The sequence below is a fragment of the Glycine max genome, chromosome 15 (assembly GCF_000004515.6).
Source record: "Glycine max cultivar Williams 82 chromosome 15, Glycine_max_v4.0, whole genome shotgun sequence".
NCBI classification, from domain to species: Eukaryota; Viridiplantae; Streptophyta; class Magnoliopsida; order Fabales; family Fabaceae; genus Glycine; species Glycine max.
This window is the reverse complement of record NC_038251.2, coordinates 7,472,053-7,488,299: the sequence shown is the minus strand read 5'-3', so window position 1 is coordinate 7,488,299 and position 16,247 is coordinate 7,472,053. Positions and strand designations below refer to the sequence as shown.

Below are 16,247 nucleotides of genomic sequence, written 5' to 3'. Positions count from 1 at the left end.
TTTGGGAATTATTTTTATAGAAAAGTTATTGTTTGAAAAATAAATATTAAAAAATGATGAAAAGTTTTTTCTTACACACAAATTTGGCTAGCTAATTCAAACACTGAAACACGGTTCCTACCTACAAATTTAAGGCATTTTATTCTCCATCAGCCGGCTCTTCGTATAACTCAAGAGTCAAGGGCTATTCTTCCTGTTGGTTAATTTTATTACATATAAGTCGATCAAATTCCACCTAATGACAAGTTTATGTTTATCCAAGAGTATTTTTATAAAACACAATTTGTTTAAAAGGAGTGCACAAGGTACTTCAGTCCAATTGCACTGGGTAGATTACAAGATTAGATATGCTACTAGAGAGGAATTAATAAACACAATTAATTAGAGAGTAAACACCTTCTAGCTATATATGAAAACAAAATCCAATATCTGACCTTAATGAGATTCAATATTTCTAATCATGCTGAAGTTTCTCTTCCTGAATATTATCTCGTTGCTCATAAGCTAGCCAATATCATCACAGGCGATATATAGAACAACCCATACTTCTTTCAGCATAAGGTAAATGAATTTTATACATCATCTATAATTTAAGTCCTTTGAAGAAATAATGGTCCTAATTAACTCATTAATTTTATTGCTTCCTAACTTGCTTATGCTCACATACTTATAATTAAAGCATAAATGATATTTCCACGTTGTTGTGTGAATAGAATACACATGCTGAATAATAATATAATAAAGCCCCGTAGTTGGCATACACACACACACATATATATATATATATAAATTAACTATGGCATCGAACAAAAGTAAGTTGGCCTTAATTATGTGTTTATATAAATAATTAATAGTACTATAACACCACCATAATTGATACTACACGAGCATCATTTTGATCTGTCTCAACAGTTATTTCATTATTATTTCATGACTACATCAAATATATATAACGTCAATGATTATGGTATATATGTGGAGCACACATATACAATTATATGGGTGAAAGAGGAGAGCAATATATATATTGCGGTGGAGCGAATTGGTGAAGAATGTTAGCTTTATATATAAGCTGAAAAAAAGAAAAAGATTGAGTAATGCGATGAGGAGGGATCTTGGCATCACAAATTATAGGGTGGTCTTGGGAGAAGTACAAATTGCTACTCTTTTAATCATGAACAATAGTTAAATATGTTATTCTTCTTCTCAAGAGAAAGCGAAGGAAAGGAAAAGACAACCATAAATAACTTATGGGCAATCCTTTGATGTTCGTTGTGTTTAACGTGTGCACCTGTGTCCCTAACACGTGGACAAATAAGATTCAGCTAGCTGGACATGCTCTCCAACTATAGAGAAGGCATCAGTTGGTGACTCTTGAGACTGTTATGTCCATTAAAAAATTAATTTTGTCTTCCTCATGTTGAAAACTGTATTCTGGTTGAACACTCTCTCAAGTCTTTTGTGCTCTCATAACTTCATTATTGTTTTATCTACTCGTCGGTTGTTGAAAATGGTCGTTTTCTATTCGATTTTGGCTTATTTGTTTTCTTCGTTGTGTGTTTGATTAGGCTTTATTCGAGTTTCCTCTTTTTGCCCCCATCTTCAATCTCGTGACATCTGAAGCGGATTTCTTCTTCTGAAAAGAATTCATCAGACCCTTTTTCCCCCGTCTTGAATGTTGCGAACATCGTAATTGATGTAGTGCGAAGCACAATGAGGTTGAGGTTTGTGTAGTGTGTGACAGTTGCGGATGCATTGCATGTAATTTTGGATTTCATTTGAATAGCGTTGCGTTGAGTGTGCATTCGAGTTTAAGGAATTGCCATGTAATTTTGGGGTGTTTTTTTGTGGCCTAAACTGATATGTTGTGTATGTTAACATGTCATTAGAAAGTAGGTTAGGTTAGAGTTAATTTTGATTTTTGAGTTGTGTGTCCTCAACTGATATGTTGTGTATGTTAGCATGTTAAAAAAAAGTAGTTTAGCTTTCATGTTGAATGTATTTAACGGTTATGGCTGCTGTTCAATTTGATTCAATTGTTCTAGAATTATGATTTTAGACATTGAAATGTGTTGTGTTTACAATTACATTCATTGATGGCAGAGTTTGAGGAAAGGTTGTTTGCAAAAGTGGACTCTGAAGTTGATATTATTTACAACAAGGCCAATGAAGGTGAAAGTGACAATGATGAGGATGATGTCGCTGAAGGTGAAGACACAGAGGGTGATGCTGCAAGGTTAGGATACAAAAGTTTTATTGATTTGACATCCGATGACAAGAAATTGTTGACTTTTGCAAGTGAAGACTTTGCATACCAATTTTATTATACCTATGGAAAATGACATGGTTTTGGTATTAGAAAGGATGAAGTGAAGCATGATGAGAAAGAAAATATTATAATGCGTGAATTTGTGTGCAACAAAGAAGGCTTAAAGGGACAATAAACATCTCATGAGGGTGGATTAGAAAAAGGAAATGAGGCCTCTGACTCGAACTAATTGTAAAGCAAAGCTACGAGTAAAGTTTGATAATATATGGGGAGATTTATAGTTTCGTCATTTCTGGAGTAGCGTAACCAAATGTTTAAGTACTTACACTATATATTCAAATATAATGTTATAAACTGACCAACAACACTATGTTTAAGTACTTACACTATAAAACTGTGTTTCCATTATTGATCTTTGTACCTATCAATCAATAACGACAAACAACATTGGTTCCTTCTTGTTGATATCATTGAAAAGAAACTTGTATTGTTAGACTCAAAACCTAAGGCAAAGGAATAAGATGCAAGAGAAAGATTTGTGAGGAAATTGGTAAGCATTTGAATACTGTTAAGAATTTCAAATGATACAGTCTACCGTCAACAAAGTTAACCCATCATCTCACACAAGGTATATTTCTCGAGGTAATGCTGCTGGATGACAAATTTCAGCATTTCAATTAGTCAGACCTGATGACATTGGAGAACAAGGCCCTTTATTGTAACATTCTCCTGCCTATTATATTCTATAATATGGATATTTTTTTAAAGAAAACGAGTGCAATGAGGTAATCTAAAATTTGTTTATTTTGTTGATAGAAATGACTGTGATCTTTGGGTCGCAAAGTGGATGAAGGACTGCAAATGGGGTCAGGATTACCGTATTGAGGCACCTACACTTTTCCTTTTGGAATTCCTTTGAACAAAAATATTTTATTGGTCATTTCTTTCCATTTGAACCATTCAACCCATATAAATACTGAATATATTTTGTTATGTGGCAGGTTGGTGAACAAGACAGGATGAAATTCACACTATACTTGGTGTTGGATTCGCACAACATCATCAAGGAGAAGATCATTCAGCATGCAACAGCTAACAGGAAACATTTGGAGGATAAACAAAGAAGGATTGTTGTGCCGAATTGAGTTTCTATTTTCTTAGCGTTGTTTTTTTGTGTTAACAACCTTTGCTCTTTTGTTGTGGTATGGCCCATAATTGTGTGCTTACTACACAAGCACAATTATGGGTCATACCCCATTTCCTTCATATTTTGACAAACTTATATTTGTCGAACTCTACCAAACATTTTGTTGTTTACTATAATGTAATGTATATGGTTGTTATCCATCTTTATATTGCATTAACGGATCGCATGCTAATTCCGTTCATCTGATCACCTTGTTTGTTTGTCTCCCAGATAAATGAAATACTGACCATGATGACACGTTTGGAATTCAATTTAGGTGATGGTTTTAGGACTCTTTTGCATTACTCGTTATGCATTTATCTTTTCAAATCAACGATGCTTTCTCTTACAAATGAATTCCAATACAAAAGTATATCAAAATAGCTAAACGCAACGTGTTTGTACGCATGAAAATCCTAGTCATTAAATTTTTTTTGAATGTATCTCCATTCATTCCTATTAAGAGCTTAAAATCAAAATAGCTCACACTTTTAATCAATTTGTTTGAACTAAAATTATACAATTTTCCCCCTCATTCCCAACTACTCTGTTTTTACTTTCCTTCTTGATGTCATTCCTTTCATAATTTTCCCTTTTTAATCATCTTTCTCTTAGAATTATCGTGGTTTTGTTAATGAAATGAGACTGAGAATGAGGACCTTTTTGTTAGAAAACACTTTCTACAACTGGTATTTTTTTCAATTGTGCAAAGTCTAACAATTGAAATCATGTAATCTTCAATGCAATGAATAATTAATAAATTGTTTGGTTTAAAAGGACTACTCTAATTTTTATTTTACTTTGGTCATATTTTATAAAGTTTACATAAGAAAGAGTGAAATTAAAAAGTTGAAAACAAAAAATAATGAAAACCTGTTTTTACATAAGGTTTGGATTCACCTCTTTGGCCAATAATTAGTACCACCACTAATGAATACGATTAAGCCAAACATCTAAAAAATACTGCTAAAAATATGATTAAATCACACATCTCTCGGTCATTAGCACAAAGGTCAAATTTTGTAACTGCCTCATGCTTGTACTACTTACTAGCACTAAGGTTGTGAGCCTTTGATTAAATCACCTGATGGGTCGAGCCTTGCTTGCAGCTAGTATTTCTCTAAATATGAAATCTAAGTTAACATACTTGTCCACGACCCTAACGTTCATACTTGATGCTTATATCAAACAATTGAAATTGCGAATCACACATAAATACTACACAACAACATTTTAATCACAATTGAACAAAACAAGGTCTTTTACATCACAATACCAACAGTTATACATACTAAACCCAATAATTAAATAACAAAAATCATAATCTCCTAAAACTTTGTCCTTAAATAAAGTAAACAAAGCCATGGACAAAAACCCTAGCAGACAATGATACAAAACATAAGTACCAACTACATGACCAGAACCAAAATACACCATAACATGTCCTCAGGAACTATACATCAATCTTGCAACCAACAAAAGCAACATTATGCATACAAAAAACCTAATTTTCCTACATTCAACACCATTTTCGTCACTCTTGTTCCTCACAACCACTAACATTTCATTCCCCAATTCAACCTTCCTACTAGCTTCATTCAAATCATCCTTCATTTTCTCAACTTTATCCTGCAATTCCTTAATGTCTGCCAACTGGGCTGCAACTAAAGCATTCAATTCTTCCTTCTACTCCACTTCATCTACCAATTCACACCAGGAAAAAAAGCAACAATACTTAGTGTGTCCATCATATTTGCTGCAACTAACAAACTTCCTTCTAGGCTTTTGTGTATTTCATGAAGTGTGAATACGACAAGGTGCACCACAACGACACAAGATGTCATTGATATTCATTAACACTGTCACCTTGCTCGACTGCGAAGACGAAGAATTCTCCATCTTTCAAATGACCGGTAAACAATCATTGAAAAAAGGCTTTAGATCTGACTATACAAAATCACACATTTATTCATACATGTTTCATACATATAAACTAAACAACTTACAACAGAGGCAACACTACACAATTACATTGACAACTACTTGTAACATCACACCACAACAACACACAAAATCCACAATTGCATTACACATTAAGAGGCATCACGTTTCTTTTATCTCTGTCATGGGTTTGGATCCTCACCATTTCTTCCATTACTAAGCTTTTGAGAAAATAAATGTTACTCCCCATAAAGTGCATATCATCTCCATTTCATTTATTTTCCCAAAAGCTAATAAAAATGGAATAAATGGAGGAACAAGGAAATGGAGATGATACATTTCCCTCTGTCACGCACATTCAACAAAATAATTTCCCTTCTTCCAACTAGTTAGGCCCAATTGTCTCATTCCATATTCATGTCCTGGTCATCAACAAATACACGCCACAAACTTCCAACAAGTAATATAAGTAACATACAGTACCAAAAATTCATTTGCATCATGTTTAAAATCAATAACCCAAACCTATTACCCATGGATGAAAATAACAAAATAATGAGTATGGCTAATGTACACTGCAACCTGCTTCACAACCATTACAAGCAATACCAGTCCAATCGATAGAAAAAAAGAAAGAAAAAAAAAGCACACTGACTACCAATCACGTAATCATTCCAATATAAAATATTATATGAAATCTGCTTCGTATTATGGCAACGAATATGTCATTTTAAACAACAAGCGCATGGGACCTACATAAAGAAATACATAAGAAACTTACCACAACTATTCACACAATGCGATTGCAGACCACGATCTCTTTCTTCCACAGATTGCACAATGAAAATGAAAAAATAGACGACCCACCACATCTGAACAGATAAACAAGGACACCGAGCGCAAATCACACAATGGGTGTCGAAAATTGGTAAATTTGAGAAACCCTAGACGAACACAAAAAGGGGAAAGGGACAGGCGCTCAACGGACACCAAGAAATACGAACACAAAAGGAGGAAAGGTAGAAGCCTATACACCACGAGTCCTAAAGGCGAGTGGATAAACAAAATTATTTTTTTAATGAGGAGGGCAATATAGTCATTTGGAAAATACTATTGAGTCAACACCAAAGGATAACCCTTTAATAATTTGCTCTTTTCTCTATTGCTTTTTAAGATACCAGACACAAAGAATCCTCACATGCATAATATCCAAAACCACAATAAAAATGGAAAGGACGAAAAGTTCTCAAATGAAAAAAGAATTTCTCAGGGAACATTAAATTGTTGAGCATACACAAAGTATATTTTTATATATCATAGATCATCAGCTTTTAGCTTTTTTTTATTCCCTATTGATTATAAAGAAAGATTGCCTTATGCCTATGTATGATTCCCACAAGCATTAATATTTTGTCTTCTTCTGAGAGCCAGGGCAACTCTGAAAGCTATTTTTTTTTTTACATAGAAAGCTAATCTGTTAGAAATATATTTATGTCTATTTATTCTCCTAATTACTTATAAAAATGTTGCCCTTTTTTTTATAATTTTTAATCAATGCTTTAAAGTTTATTTTGTAGTAACCAATTCGTCTAACGTGGGTGGAAGCAAAGAAGTAGAATCACTCATTGGTTATTATTGGAAGAAGTATAATAACAACAAAGAACACTTCTGAGACAGGTTCAATCATAGAACATGCACAAAAGTTAAACCTCACTAACAGCCAACAACAACGACATTTGTGTAGTTGAGCTTGAACAGAGAAAACAACGTGCATGAGCCACGGCAGAAATGAAGTGGAGAAGAAGAAAATGTAATCATAGTCCATAGATCAACTACATGCATTCTGCAATTCTTCATTGTTTCATTGTTTGTGAGAGTCCCTTAACTTTAGGGTCACTACCCTTACCTACAAGAGAGACACGTGGGGTGTCATAGATGCGATCTTTTCCTTCCCCGTTCTAGTTCTGGCTCGCACTCACACAAGTCCCGAGGAGACACCTATGCATGCATGCACGAAATCATCAATGCACAACGGACCTTACCCCCATCTCACTTATTTCGACCGACCCAAAACCCATGTTCAAACTCCCGTATGAAAAAAATAGCTAGGTATAAATGGATTAATGATTTGATAGAAGAGAGAAAATAAATAAATGAAAGGTGTTAGTAAGATCTTTAAAAAATTATGGAGTGTTTATATATTATCATTCATTTTTATCTTTTTGATCAAATGATGTATTTGATCCTTTATTTTTTTTTTAGTTTGATGTTTTATCTTTTAAAAAATTCAATTTAACCTTTTATTTTATGTTTTTTTTAGTTTAATCTTTTATTTTTTTAAAAGTTTATTTTAGTCATATATCATTTTTTTTATATTTTATTTCTTCCATTTATTTAAAATTAATGTAGTTAATTATCTAAGAACAAACTTTTTTTGTTAAAAATTAAGTGGAGGAAAAAGGAAAAAATGAACAAAAATAATTCATTCAAAAATTATTAACGAAATCAATCTTAGATTGAAGGACTAAACTGGAAAAAAATAAGAAAAATAATCCATTTGAAAAAAAATAATAATAAACCAAATAAATTTTTTAAAAAGATAAAAGACTACACTAAACTAATAAAATAAGATAAAAGATCAAATTAATTTTTTTTAAAAATAAATTAATAAATTAAAAAAATGATCAAATAAATTATTTACCTTCTTTTACTAATGTGTTTCATGTTAATTAAGGACTTTATTGTACATTTCTTTTTTATTACTATAAAATAATACTGGTGTTGAGTATTTTGTTTTTTTAGAAATTTAGTAATAAGTGTCTTTGAAACATTTGTTAAGAGATTATGTTTTTTTTTTAAAAATATTAACCAATTTCGAATATGCAAAATTACATTATTCATAATTTTTTTTTATATTTTTCTATGATCTACGCAATAAATATATATTTTTATTTTCTTAATCAATATCCTTAAAATAATCATCCGGCAGATCCATTTTTTTTTATTATTAGAATAAGCAAAATAAGCATGTCCATCACTTCTTTAACTAAATGGAGAATGCCAAACAATCTCAACTGAAGGATATTTAATTTAATTAAAAATAAATTTTACAATGAAAATGTGAGAGAATAACTTTGTGCAAGTTAAATTCACAATTTTCTTGGTGCGGGGTTAATTTAATTTCGTTTTTTAACGGCACGGCGTAACTTAACTCTGAAACTAACCAAGACCACATGATCCTAGTACAATGACCACACAAAAGAAGACGAGAGAAATTAAATTAACCCTGCTAATGCTAACTTGCGCCTTCTCTCTCTCTGTGCTCTGTGCTCTGTAATGTAGTATGTTAGTAATGTTTATGTTAATGTTCTCTCTCACACTCTCTGTTTCACACCGCTTCCAGCTCATGCCATCACTCAGTTTGATGTTGTTGTTGTGATTTTCTACATAGCTCAATCTATTCGGTGCTATTTGGAGCTTCTCTTTCTTTCTCACCAACTTTACTAGGAATCAAACACCCTGGACTTGGCGAGCTTTCTTGTCACACTGACAATGTTTTTGTTTTCTTTCAATTGAATTTTCCCTTCTACCACTGTGAGTGTTTACTCTGCTCTGAGTTTTCCAAGTTGAGTAGTACTTGTTTTCTGGGCAACTGAAAAGGAACGATCTCGATTTGCACTCTTTAGAGGGAAAAGTCTTTGACTTTGAGGATAATGTAGCCACCCTTTGGGAATTGTGGAGTGTTAGTGTTTATTGTAGGAGCTCTGCTCTGAGCATTGAAGAAGAAAATGTTCGGATTCTCTCGTAGGCACATGAAACTTGGCAGGTGAAGATTTGTTCTTTCAAAGCTTGCTTTTTTCTTCCTTTTTTTTTCTTCCGTATACCCAATTAAGAGGTACCACTAATTTTTTTTTCAAGGGTGCTTTTGGATAAACAGCTTAATTAAGAACTTAAGTTTGTGCTTATCTGTAAGTTTTTTCTATGATTGAAGATTAAATTATTTTTCATGTTGTAAATTACTTTTTAAAGGTGAAGTTTATTGAAATAAGCTAAAAACTCATATTATGGACATATCATAAGTTATCATAAGATTTCTCAAATGCTTACATAAGTATGTATGTCGCAAGATAAATTCAAGTAAGTTGTAAATAAACTTCCAAATGCGTCAATTTCAATGTTTTGTTGTTGTGTTTTCTCAGTAGATTGAAGGTCCAACTTTCTGATACTACCCAGGGAACTAGAAGTCCCATCAGGCACCATAAGCGAAATGTAAACTCCACTGTCAGTTTTTCAGCTTCATTCCTTGACCCTTGTGTGGGATTGAGTTTGAAATAATGGGTGTGGCCACTGATAAAGCTTCTTTCAGGGTGATAGAGTTGCAGGGACAAGTGGCCATTCTGAGGAAATTGATTGCCCGCTTTCGTCTGCAGCACCTGAGATGCATACTTGTACAGCAGGCAGCTCAGAGAACTGGATGGTGTTGTCAATTGCAGGGAATAAGCCCACTCCTAGATCCCATGTATGTAATTTTCTGATTCTTGTTATATTTTTTATTTGGTCCTGAGTCTTTTTGTGGAAGTTTTACGACTACTGAGCAGTTTTGGCAAAAGACATAACTATCACTCTTTGTGAATAGCATGCTGCAGCTGTCATTCAGAATAAAATGATAGTGGTTGGTGGTGAATCTGGAAGTGGATTGTTAGACGGCGTACAGGTGAGGGAGCATTTCTTGTTTTGGAATTGGAAGATTTATGAGAGGGAGATTGTTGCTATATATGAGCATCAATATTAACACTAACTAATTATTTGGTTATTGGCTCATCATACAAACTGTGATCTATACTGTTCATTTTTATTGTCCAGGTGCTAAATTTTGACAGATTTTCATGGACCACGGCATCGTCTAAACTTTACTTGTCACCAAGCAGTCTTCCACTAAAGATTCCGGCTTGCAAGGGGCATTGTTTGGTAATTTTCTCTATGGTTTTAACAACATATGCTCAGCATGCTGACATGTTTATTTGTATTCTATCCAAGTGACCTTGATAATGCTCTCATCATAGACATGAAATAGCATGTCTGTTAAGATGAAAAGTTCATGAACCTGAATGGCTATTATAAATGAGCTGCTTGATGATACGACAAATCAAATTTTCATCCAGAAGATAATTAACACCTTTCCCATATTTAATTGTACCTTGTTTAAACTTTATACTTGACAATGATTTACCCTGGTCTCAGTTTTCTTGTGTTTGATGATAATTTAACCAGGTTTCTTGGGGGAAAAAGGCACTCCTCATTGGAGGGAAAACAGATCCAGCAAGCGACAAAATTTCTGGTTCACCCTCATCTTCTTCACATATGTAATAGCTTTGTCCTTGTTCATGCTGCAAAATTGTTCTAATTGTCTTTCTGGTTTTTGTAGTATGGGCGTTTGATACAGAGACAGAGTGCTGGTCACTCATGGAAGCAAAGGGAGACATACCAGTATGAATTTTCATTTGATAAAACTGCAAATTCTTCTGGGATAGAAAGTTTATCTTGGGGATTGTTTCCATAATATTAGGAATCCAAGTATTAGGGCATATGCTACTGGATTGCAATTTTCATATCTTGCCCAATCATATTACTTAATATATCATAAATCATGTTAATCATTACAACATGTATTATTATGTCTAGGTTCAGCGTTTCATGTAGATATAAATATAATAATTAGAAAATTGCATCTTCGTATTTATTACATTCATTTATGTAAATATTGAATATGTGGTTTAGTTGAAATGTAGTTTCAGCATTCATACTTGTATTTTCTCTCTTTTAACGGAAATAATTCTTTATCAATTAAAATATGTTAATTAGTTTGTGCTAGAATCTGTCATTGAGGACTCCTTAGTGTAATGGAAGCTTTTTCCTTGATCACATTGACATTTTTTCGCACGATAAGAGTGTGATTCATCATTACACCTTAAATTGTCAGGAAGACATGAGCTGAAAGAATTGCATTCAAATAATATAGGAAGTAGGAACAAATTCTGTAATGAGAATATGACACATTACCTGAACTAATGTATCAAATTTAGTTTCTTCTATTGAAATCTTTCTAGGCAGTACTGACCAAATACTTTGTTCTTTACAGGTTGCTCGCAGTGGTCACACTGTTGTTATGGCTAACTCTGTTTTAATATTGTTTGGAGGAGAAGATGCAAAAAGGAGGAAACTGAATGATCTACATATGTTTGATCTCAAATCCTTGACATGGCTTCCTCTCCACTGCACGTAATTGTGTTTACGCTTTGTTGTGGTTGATTACTTCTGTTTTTAAAGTTCAAAAACAAAAGTTTTGACTTGCATGTTTTTAAGGACCTGATTTAAATGTTTCCTTGCTTTTGAAATGTAATGCTGTGTTCTTTTTTTTTTTTTACCCCATACTACCTCCTAAAATATTATATCACTTGCAGGGGAGCAGCACCTTGTCCAAGATTCAACCATGTGGCAGCTCTTTATGATGGTAAAATTCTTTTTATATTTGGAGGAGCATCAAAATCTAGGACCTTGAATGACTTGTATTCACTTGACTTTGAAACAGTGAGCTCTCATATCAGTGAAACTTTTTTATTTCTCCAAGATGAAGATTAAATGCTCATTCATTGTGTAATTTAATGAAAGTATATGTTCTTTCAGATGGCATGGTCAAGAATAAAAATACATGGTTTCCATCCATCACCAAGAGCTGGTTGCTGTGGTGTTTTATGTGGCACTAAATGGTATATTACAGGGGGTGGAAGCAAGAAAAAACGTATGCTTTTTAAAGGAGGAAGCTTTTTTCGTAATATTAGAGCATACTATTTATTTATATCTTGTGAACTTAAACTTTTACACTTCAGCTTCAGAAAAAAAAGTAATTTTTGCATGAAGTTTACTGATTTAGTTCTTGGTTACTATATTGCATTTGAGTTATTCCTCTTACCTTTCATTCCAGTCATCTGCGTCTGTTAATCACTAAAATGCTTTTGATTGTATAGCCTTTGTGAGCACTCCTTGTATTTTGTGGTTTGAACTTTCATTTAATCAATGTTCCTTGGTAACTTGAGACCAATACACACATAGTAAGAAGATCATATTACTGAAGGGGAGGTTAATTCCAACTATAAAGAAAAAAAAATGTATATTGTAATAAGAACACAAACATTTGAGATTTGATCTCTGCCATTTAGTTTTGCTGCCTGTTTCACATATAACTTGTCTCTTATTCTATTTCTTTTCAAATTTCTAATTTCCCTTGTATTTTTCAGGACATGGGGAGACTTTGGTATATGATGTTGTAAAAAGTGAATGGTCTGTGGCAATTACGTCACCTCCATCTTCTATTACTACCAACAAGGTGAACTTTCTGTTCATGTTTACCTGTCATTCATCTGCTGCTACTTCATACTGCTAGTTCACTGCACATTTATTGGCATTAATGTATTCCATTTAGCCTTTTGTGCTTATGATAGGGACTTGGGTATAATGGGATGCCTAAATTCGACTTGGTGGAGTACTTAAGTGGTTTGGTTCTCCCCTCTTGACAGCTAGCTTTTAGTGGAGGGTTTTCCAAGTGCTTGGGTGGCTGGTGCTTATCAGCTTATAACTCAAATTTTGTTTCATGGTGGTGATGAAATCTTTAGCTAGGAATTAAAAGAAGAAAGTTTTTATTGTGGAAATCATAGGGGAGCACAAAAAAAGTCATGGGCAGCGCTAACATATCCCAATAAAAAGCTTTTTCCTTTTAGCTCCTTAACCAATGCCCTTATTGTTAGCATTTGCCTTTAGTTTTTATATTTCTCAATGAGATTTTTATTCAACCTATAAGCTGTAAATTGACTATTAGCGAAATTATTTCTAGATGTGTTATATTTGGTATTAGGAGTACAACTTATCCATTTCCTGACTTAATTCTTAAATCTCCTGCATTAGCAGATTTTGTTTGTATGCTTGACCATCCCTTTGACCCTTTCTGCAGTGTTTAAAAAGCATGTTTATAATATCTGTAATGTTAGCAGGGTTTTAGCGTAGCACTTGTGCAACACAAGGATAAAGATTTCCTTGTTGCATTTGGGGGATCCAAAAAGGAGCCATCAAATCAGGTTTGACTTAAATGCATGAAGTTAGTGTATGAGTTAATTTTATGGAACTTGTAACCTTTTTCTTCTTGACTGTATTAGGTGGAAGTGTTGATAACAGAAAAAATTGAATCAGTCCTGGGAAGACGACCAACTTCTACCAAAGATCCAAGATCTATACTTCTTGAAAAACATTCATTATCTGCTGGATTGGCTTCTCAACTTAAAAATGATTCTTCGCAACATTTGATTAACTCTGTTGCTCGACAAAATCTTGCGTCTGTAATTGAACATAGTTCTGAAAGAAAATCTCTCTCAGAATCCCTACTTGTACAAGATTCCAATTCTCTCCCTACCAACATCTCCCTTCGCAGGCAATTTGATCATGATGAAGAATGCAATGCAGATGTCAGGATTGACAAGCATTCAGAAGATGAAAGTTCTTTCCCTCGGGTAAACACAAATTCCCATTAATCAACTGTATGCTTTAATACTAAACTCTTCTAATGGGGTTTTAACACATGGTGGTTAATATTTGATACATATCATAGAGTCCTACCCAACCTCTAAATATCTATACATGCATACACAGAATGTAATCAGCTTCTTTTCTGAATGTGTCTCCACTCTTAATGTCTGGGTTAGGCCATGCCACTATGACACTGTCCTAGGTACTTCAATTCATTCAGTTGCATGTAGGGAAAATTCATTTTATTATTATTTTAGTTGGAAAGCCGCATAGTTGTGGTCACCCTTGACACACCTTAATTGCATTCTCTTTGGACGGCCATAATTGCAACCTCAAAGTCAGAACCATTTGTGGTAATAAGCTGCTTATGTTGCCATCTACACTAGTTTCACTTGATGGCATCTATCATCCCTTCCCAACCATCACATATAAGTATATTATTTGCAGTAGTTCATAATAAGGTCAGAACCATTTATTATGATGTTAAGAATATGCTTTTATTAAATATCAGTAGTGATTATTATTCCAATCCTGATGCTAAATATTATGACAAAGATATAATGAAACCTAATACTGTAATGTAGAATTCACTTCAGGCAGCTGATCACAAAACAAATCAAAATGACCCTCGAAATCACATGAGCAGAAGTGGAGCCAAAACCAACATGGAGGAACAGGTGTCAGTATCTAGAAGTTCAAATCAGAAAAACCTCGGTTTTGGAAACCCCGTGCTAGAAAGTGATGATGTGTCATTCCCTGAAAACAGTAAATCAGGATCACTGTCCGCTGCTTCAGACATCCATCATTACTATGAAACTAAAGTGGCTTCCCTAATGAGAAAATTTGGCATTCTGGAGGGACAATTGGCAGTTGCATTAGCAAGCAGAGAAGCTTCTGAGAAAAGCTTAGCATCTGCCTTTAAAAGCAGGCAGGAGATGGAGAGAAAATTGGCTGACACACTGAAGGAGATGGAATTACTGAGAGAGAAGCTGGTGAGTGCAGAGTTAGTTCAAGAAGAAGCTAACAACCTATCCAACATGGTCCATGCTGACAATGTAAGGCTTGAGCATGACGTGGCTTTCCTCAAGGCTGTTTTAGATGATACTCAAAAGGTATATAAACCTTTCATTTGATGGAAGTACTTGCATACCTTTATAAAGACTGCATTGACTTAAGTAAAAACTTTTAGTAGGAATTGCACTCAACCAGAGGGGTTCTTGCAGCAGAAAGAACTAGGGCATTCCAATTACAGGTAGGATTGATTACAAATCTTTAGTTTTTATTTTTTGACTTTCCAATTATAGGTATAATTTTAGAGAAATAAAGATATGCACTGACAATGTAAAATAATTTTATACTGTTATGAAATCAACATTTATGATAAATTTGTTGATTTTTAAAAAATTATCTTAAAAGTCATACCAATAGTGATTTGTAATTGGATGACAGTGTAAAACTTAGCGCATCACCATTAAACTCGTAATTTTATATTTTGTATGTCCAGTTACTTTGTTAAAATTGAGGTTCTGTTTGTGTTGGAGTTTCAGTGCCATTCAATTCAATTCTTAAATATGTTTCCACTCTGTGTGTCCCGTTCGTTATGTGATAAACTGATAATGGTTTTAATGTTCTTACTCTTACATGTTGCCATGTTTTTTGGGTGCATAGGTTGAAGTTTTTCATCTCAAACAGAGACTTCAATCAATGGAAAAACGAGCCCCTACTCCCAGGAAACCTTTTCAAGTGTAGTGTTTTGAAAGGCCAATGATGTCATGCCTATGAATTTCAGCATAAATGATGAGACAATACTCCTATATTATGAGGACACAATCTATTAAGGGAAGGGAAAGTTAATGTGGCGTTGAAGACTTGGATGGACCAGCTCCAAAGAAAAAGAAGCACAATTAATGGAACTGCCCTTTGGCTGAGAAAATTGGATCTGTACATATGTTTTAATCACTGACCTCCACGGCTCCACCATTGTCATTATGTAATTAGTTTATTAAATAATAAATTAACATTTCCTCAAAATGAATATTAAATTAACATAAAAAATATAACATTATACATTAAGTAAAATAAAGTGTTACTAGTAAGAAATTAAATAAAATATAACTCTATCTAGATTTAGATTGAACAGTAATAAACCAATGATATTGTAAGAAAAATAATGTGAACCAATACCTCAAAATATCACTTTATCTACATGTGGATTGTTCGGCTTGTTCCACTGAATTCAGTTCAATTTGTAAATACCCCACCAATAATATTTGTGAG

The 16,247-nt window shown here is 33.5% G+C and overlaps 2 protein-coding genes and 1 long non-coding RNA gene across 16 annotated transcripts; 2 read left to right on the top strand and 1 right to left on the bottom strand.

Moving 5' to 3' along the window:
• Positions 1-263: 263 nt before the first annotated feature.
• LOC102663723 (uncharacterized) lies at positions 264-3,613 on the top strand. 11 transcript variants are annotated; one of them, XR_005888797.1, is made up of 4 exons: positions 264-561; positions 1,569-1,724; positions 2,104-2,987; positions 3,086-3,613. XR_005888797.1 is itself a non-coding variant. In XM_014768236.3 (4 exons), the coding sequence occupies exons 2-4, from the start codon at positions 2,097-2,099 to the stop codon at positions 3,412-3,414; spliced, it is 354 nt and encodes a 117-aa protein (XP_014623722.1). In that variant the 5' UTR covers positions 264-561; positions 1,569-2,096; the 3' UTR covers positions 3,415-3,613. The 11 variants fall into 11 exon arrangements, 3 of the variants coding, with proteins under 3 accessions (XP_014623722.1, XP_006597535.1, XP_006597534.1); XM_014768236.3 differs by having other exon boundaries at positions 1,569-2,236; positions 3,086-3,155; positions 3,271-3,613; XM_006597472.4 differs by lacking the exon at positions 264-561 and adding an exon at positions 572-1,437 and having other exon boundaries at positions 1,569-2,236; positions 3,086-3,155; positions 3,271-3,613.
• Positions 3,614-4,674: 1,061 nt separating this feature from the next.
• On the bottom strand, positions 4,675-6,698 carry LOC102663638 (uncharacterized). The gene is made up of 2 exons (XR_418313.4): positions 6,178-6,698; positions 4,675-5,354 (listed from the first exon to the last, which is right to left on the bottom strand). It is a non-coding gene; the product is annotated as an uncharacterized lncRNA (long non-coding RNA).
• Positions 6,699-8,574: 1,876 nt separating this feature from the next.
• Positions 8,575-16,001, top strand: LOC100809210 (acyl-CoA-binding domain-containing protein 4). Of its 4 annotated transcripts, none has more exons than XM_041009959.1 (16): positions 8,575-9,222; positions 9,596-9,665; positions 9,763-9,915; positions 10,033-10,110; positions 10,260-10,364; positions 10,668-10,734; positions 10,822-10,883; positions 11,536-11,675; positions 11,858-11,984; positions 12,081-12,195; positions 12,692-12,780; positions 13,442-13,525; positions 13,604-13,954; positions 14,555-15,082; positions 15,163-15,222; positions 15,639-16,001. In XM_041009959.1, exons 1-16 carry the CDS (start codon positions 9,185-9,187, stop codon positions 15,717-15,719), a joined length of 2,148 nt encoding a protein of 715 aa, XP_040865893.1. In that variant the 5' UTR covers positions 8,575-9,184; the 3' UTR covers positions 15,720-16,001. The 4 variants fall into 4 exon arrangements, 3 of the variants coding, with proteins under 3 accessions (XP_040865893.1, XP_014623795.1, XP_040865894.1); XR_001385257.3 differs by having other exon boundaries at positions 8,654-9,222; positions 9,596-9,677; positions 15,160-15,222; positions 15,639-15,718; XM_014768309.3 differs by having other exon boundaries at positions 8,654-9,222; positions 9,596-9,677.
• The last annotated feature ends 246 nt before the right edge of the window (positions 16,002-16,247 follow it).

What these genes read in the sequence shown, in the direction of transcription:
- LOC102663723 (XM_014768236.3), top strand. Translation starts at nt 2,097, where the DNA reads ATGGCAGAGTTTGAGGAAAGGTTGTTTGCAAAAGTGGACTCTGAAGTT. An exon ending in ACAGAGGGTGATGCTGCAAG is followed by an intron (nt 2,237 to 3,085) that starts GTTAGGATACAA and finishes TTTTGTTGATAG; the next exon opens with AAATGACTGTGATCTTTGGG. An exon ending in GTCAGGATTACCGTATTGAG is followed by an intron (nt 3,156 to 3,270) that starts GCACCTACACTT and finishes GTTATGTGGCAG; the next exon opens with GTTGGTGAACAAGACAGGAT.
- LOC100809210 (XM_014768309.3), top strand. Translation starts at nt 9,185, where the DNA reads ATGTTCGGATTCTCTCGTAGGCACATGAAACTTGGCAG. An exon ending in GATTGTTAGACGGCGTACAG is followed by an intron (nt 10,111 to 10,259) that starts GTGAGGGAGCAT and finishes TTTATTGTCCAG; the next exon opens with GTGCTAAATTTTGACAGATT. An exon ending in AGCAAGCGACAAAATTTCTG is followed by an intron (nt 10,735 to 10,821) that starts GTTCACCCTCAT and finishes TGGTTTTTGTAG; the next exon opens with TATGGGCGTTTGATACAGAG.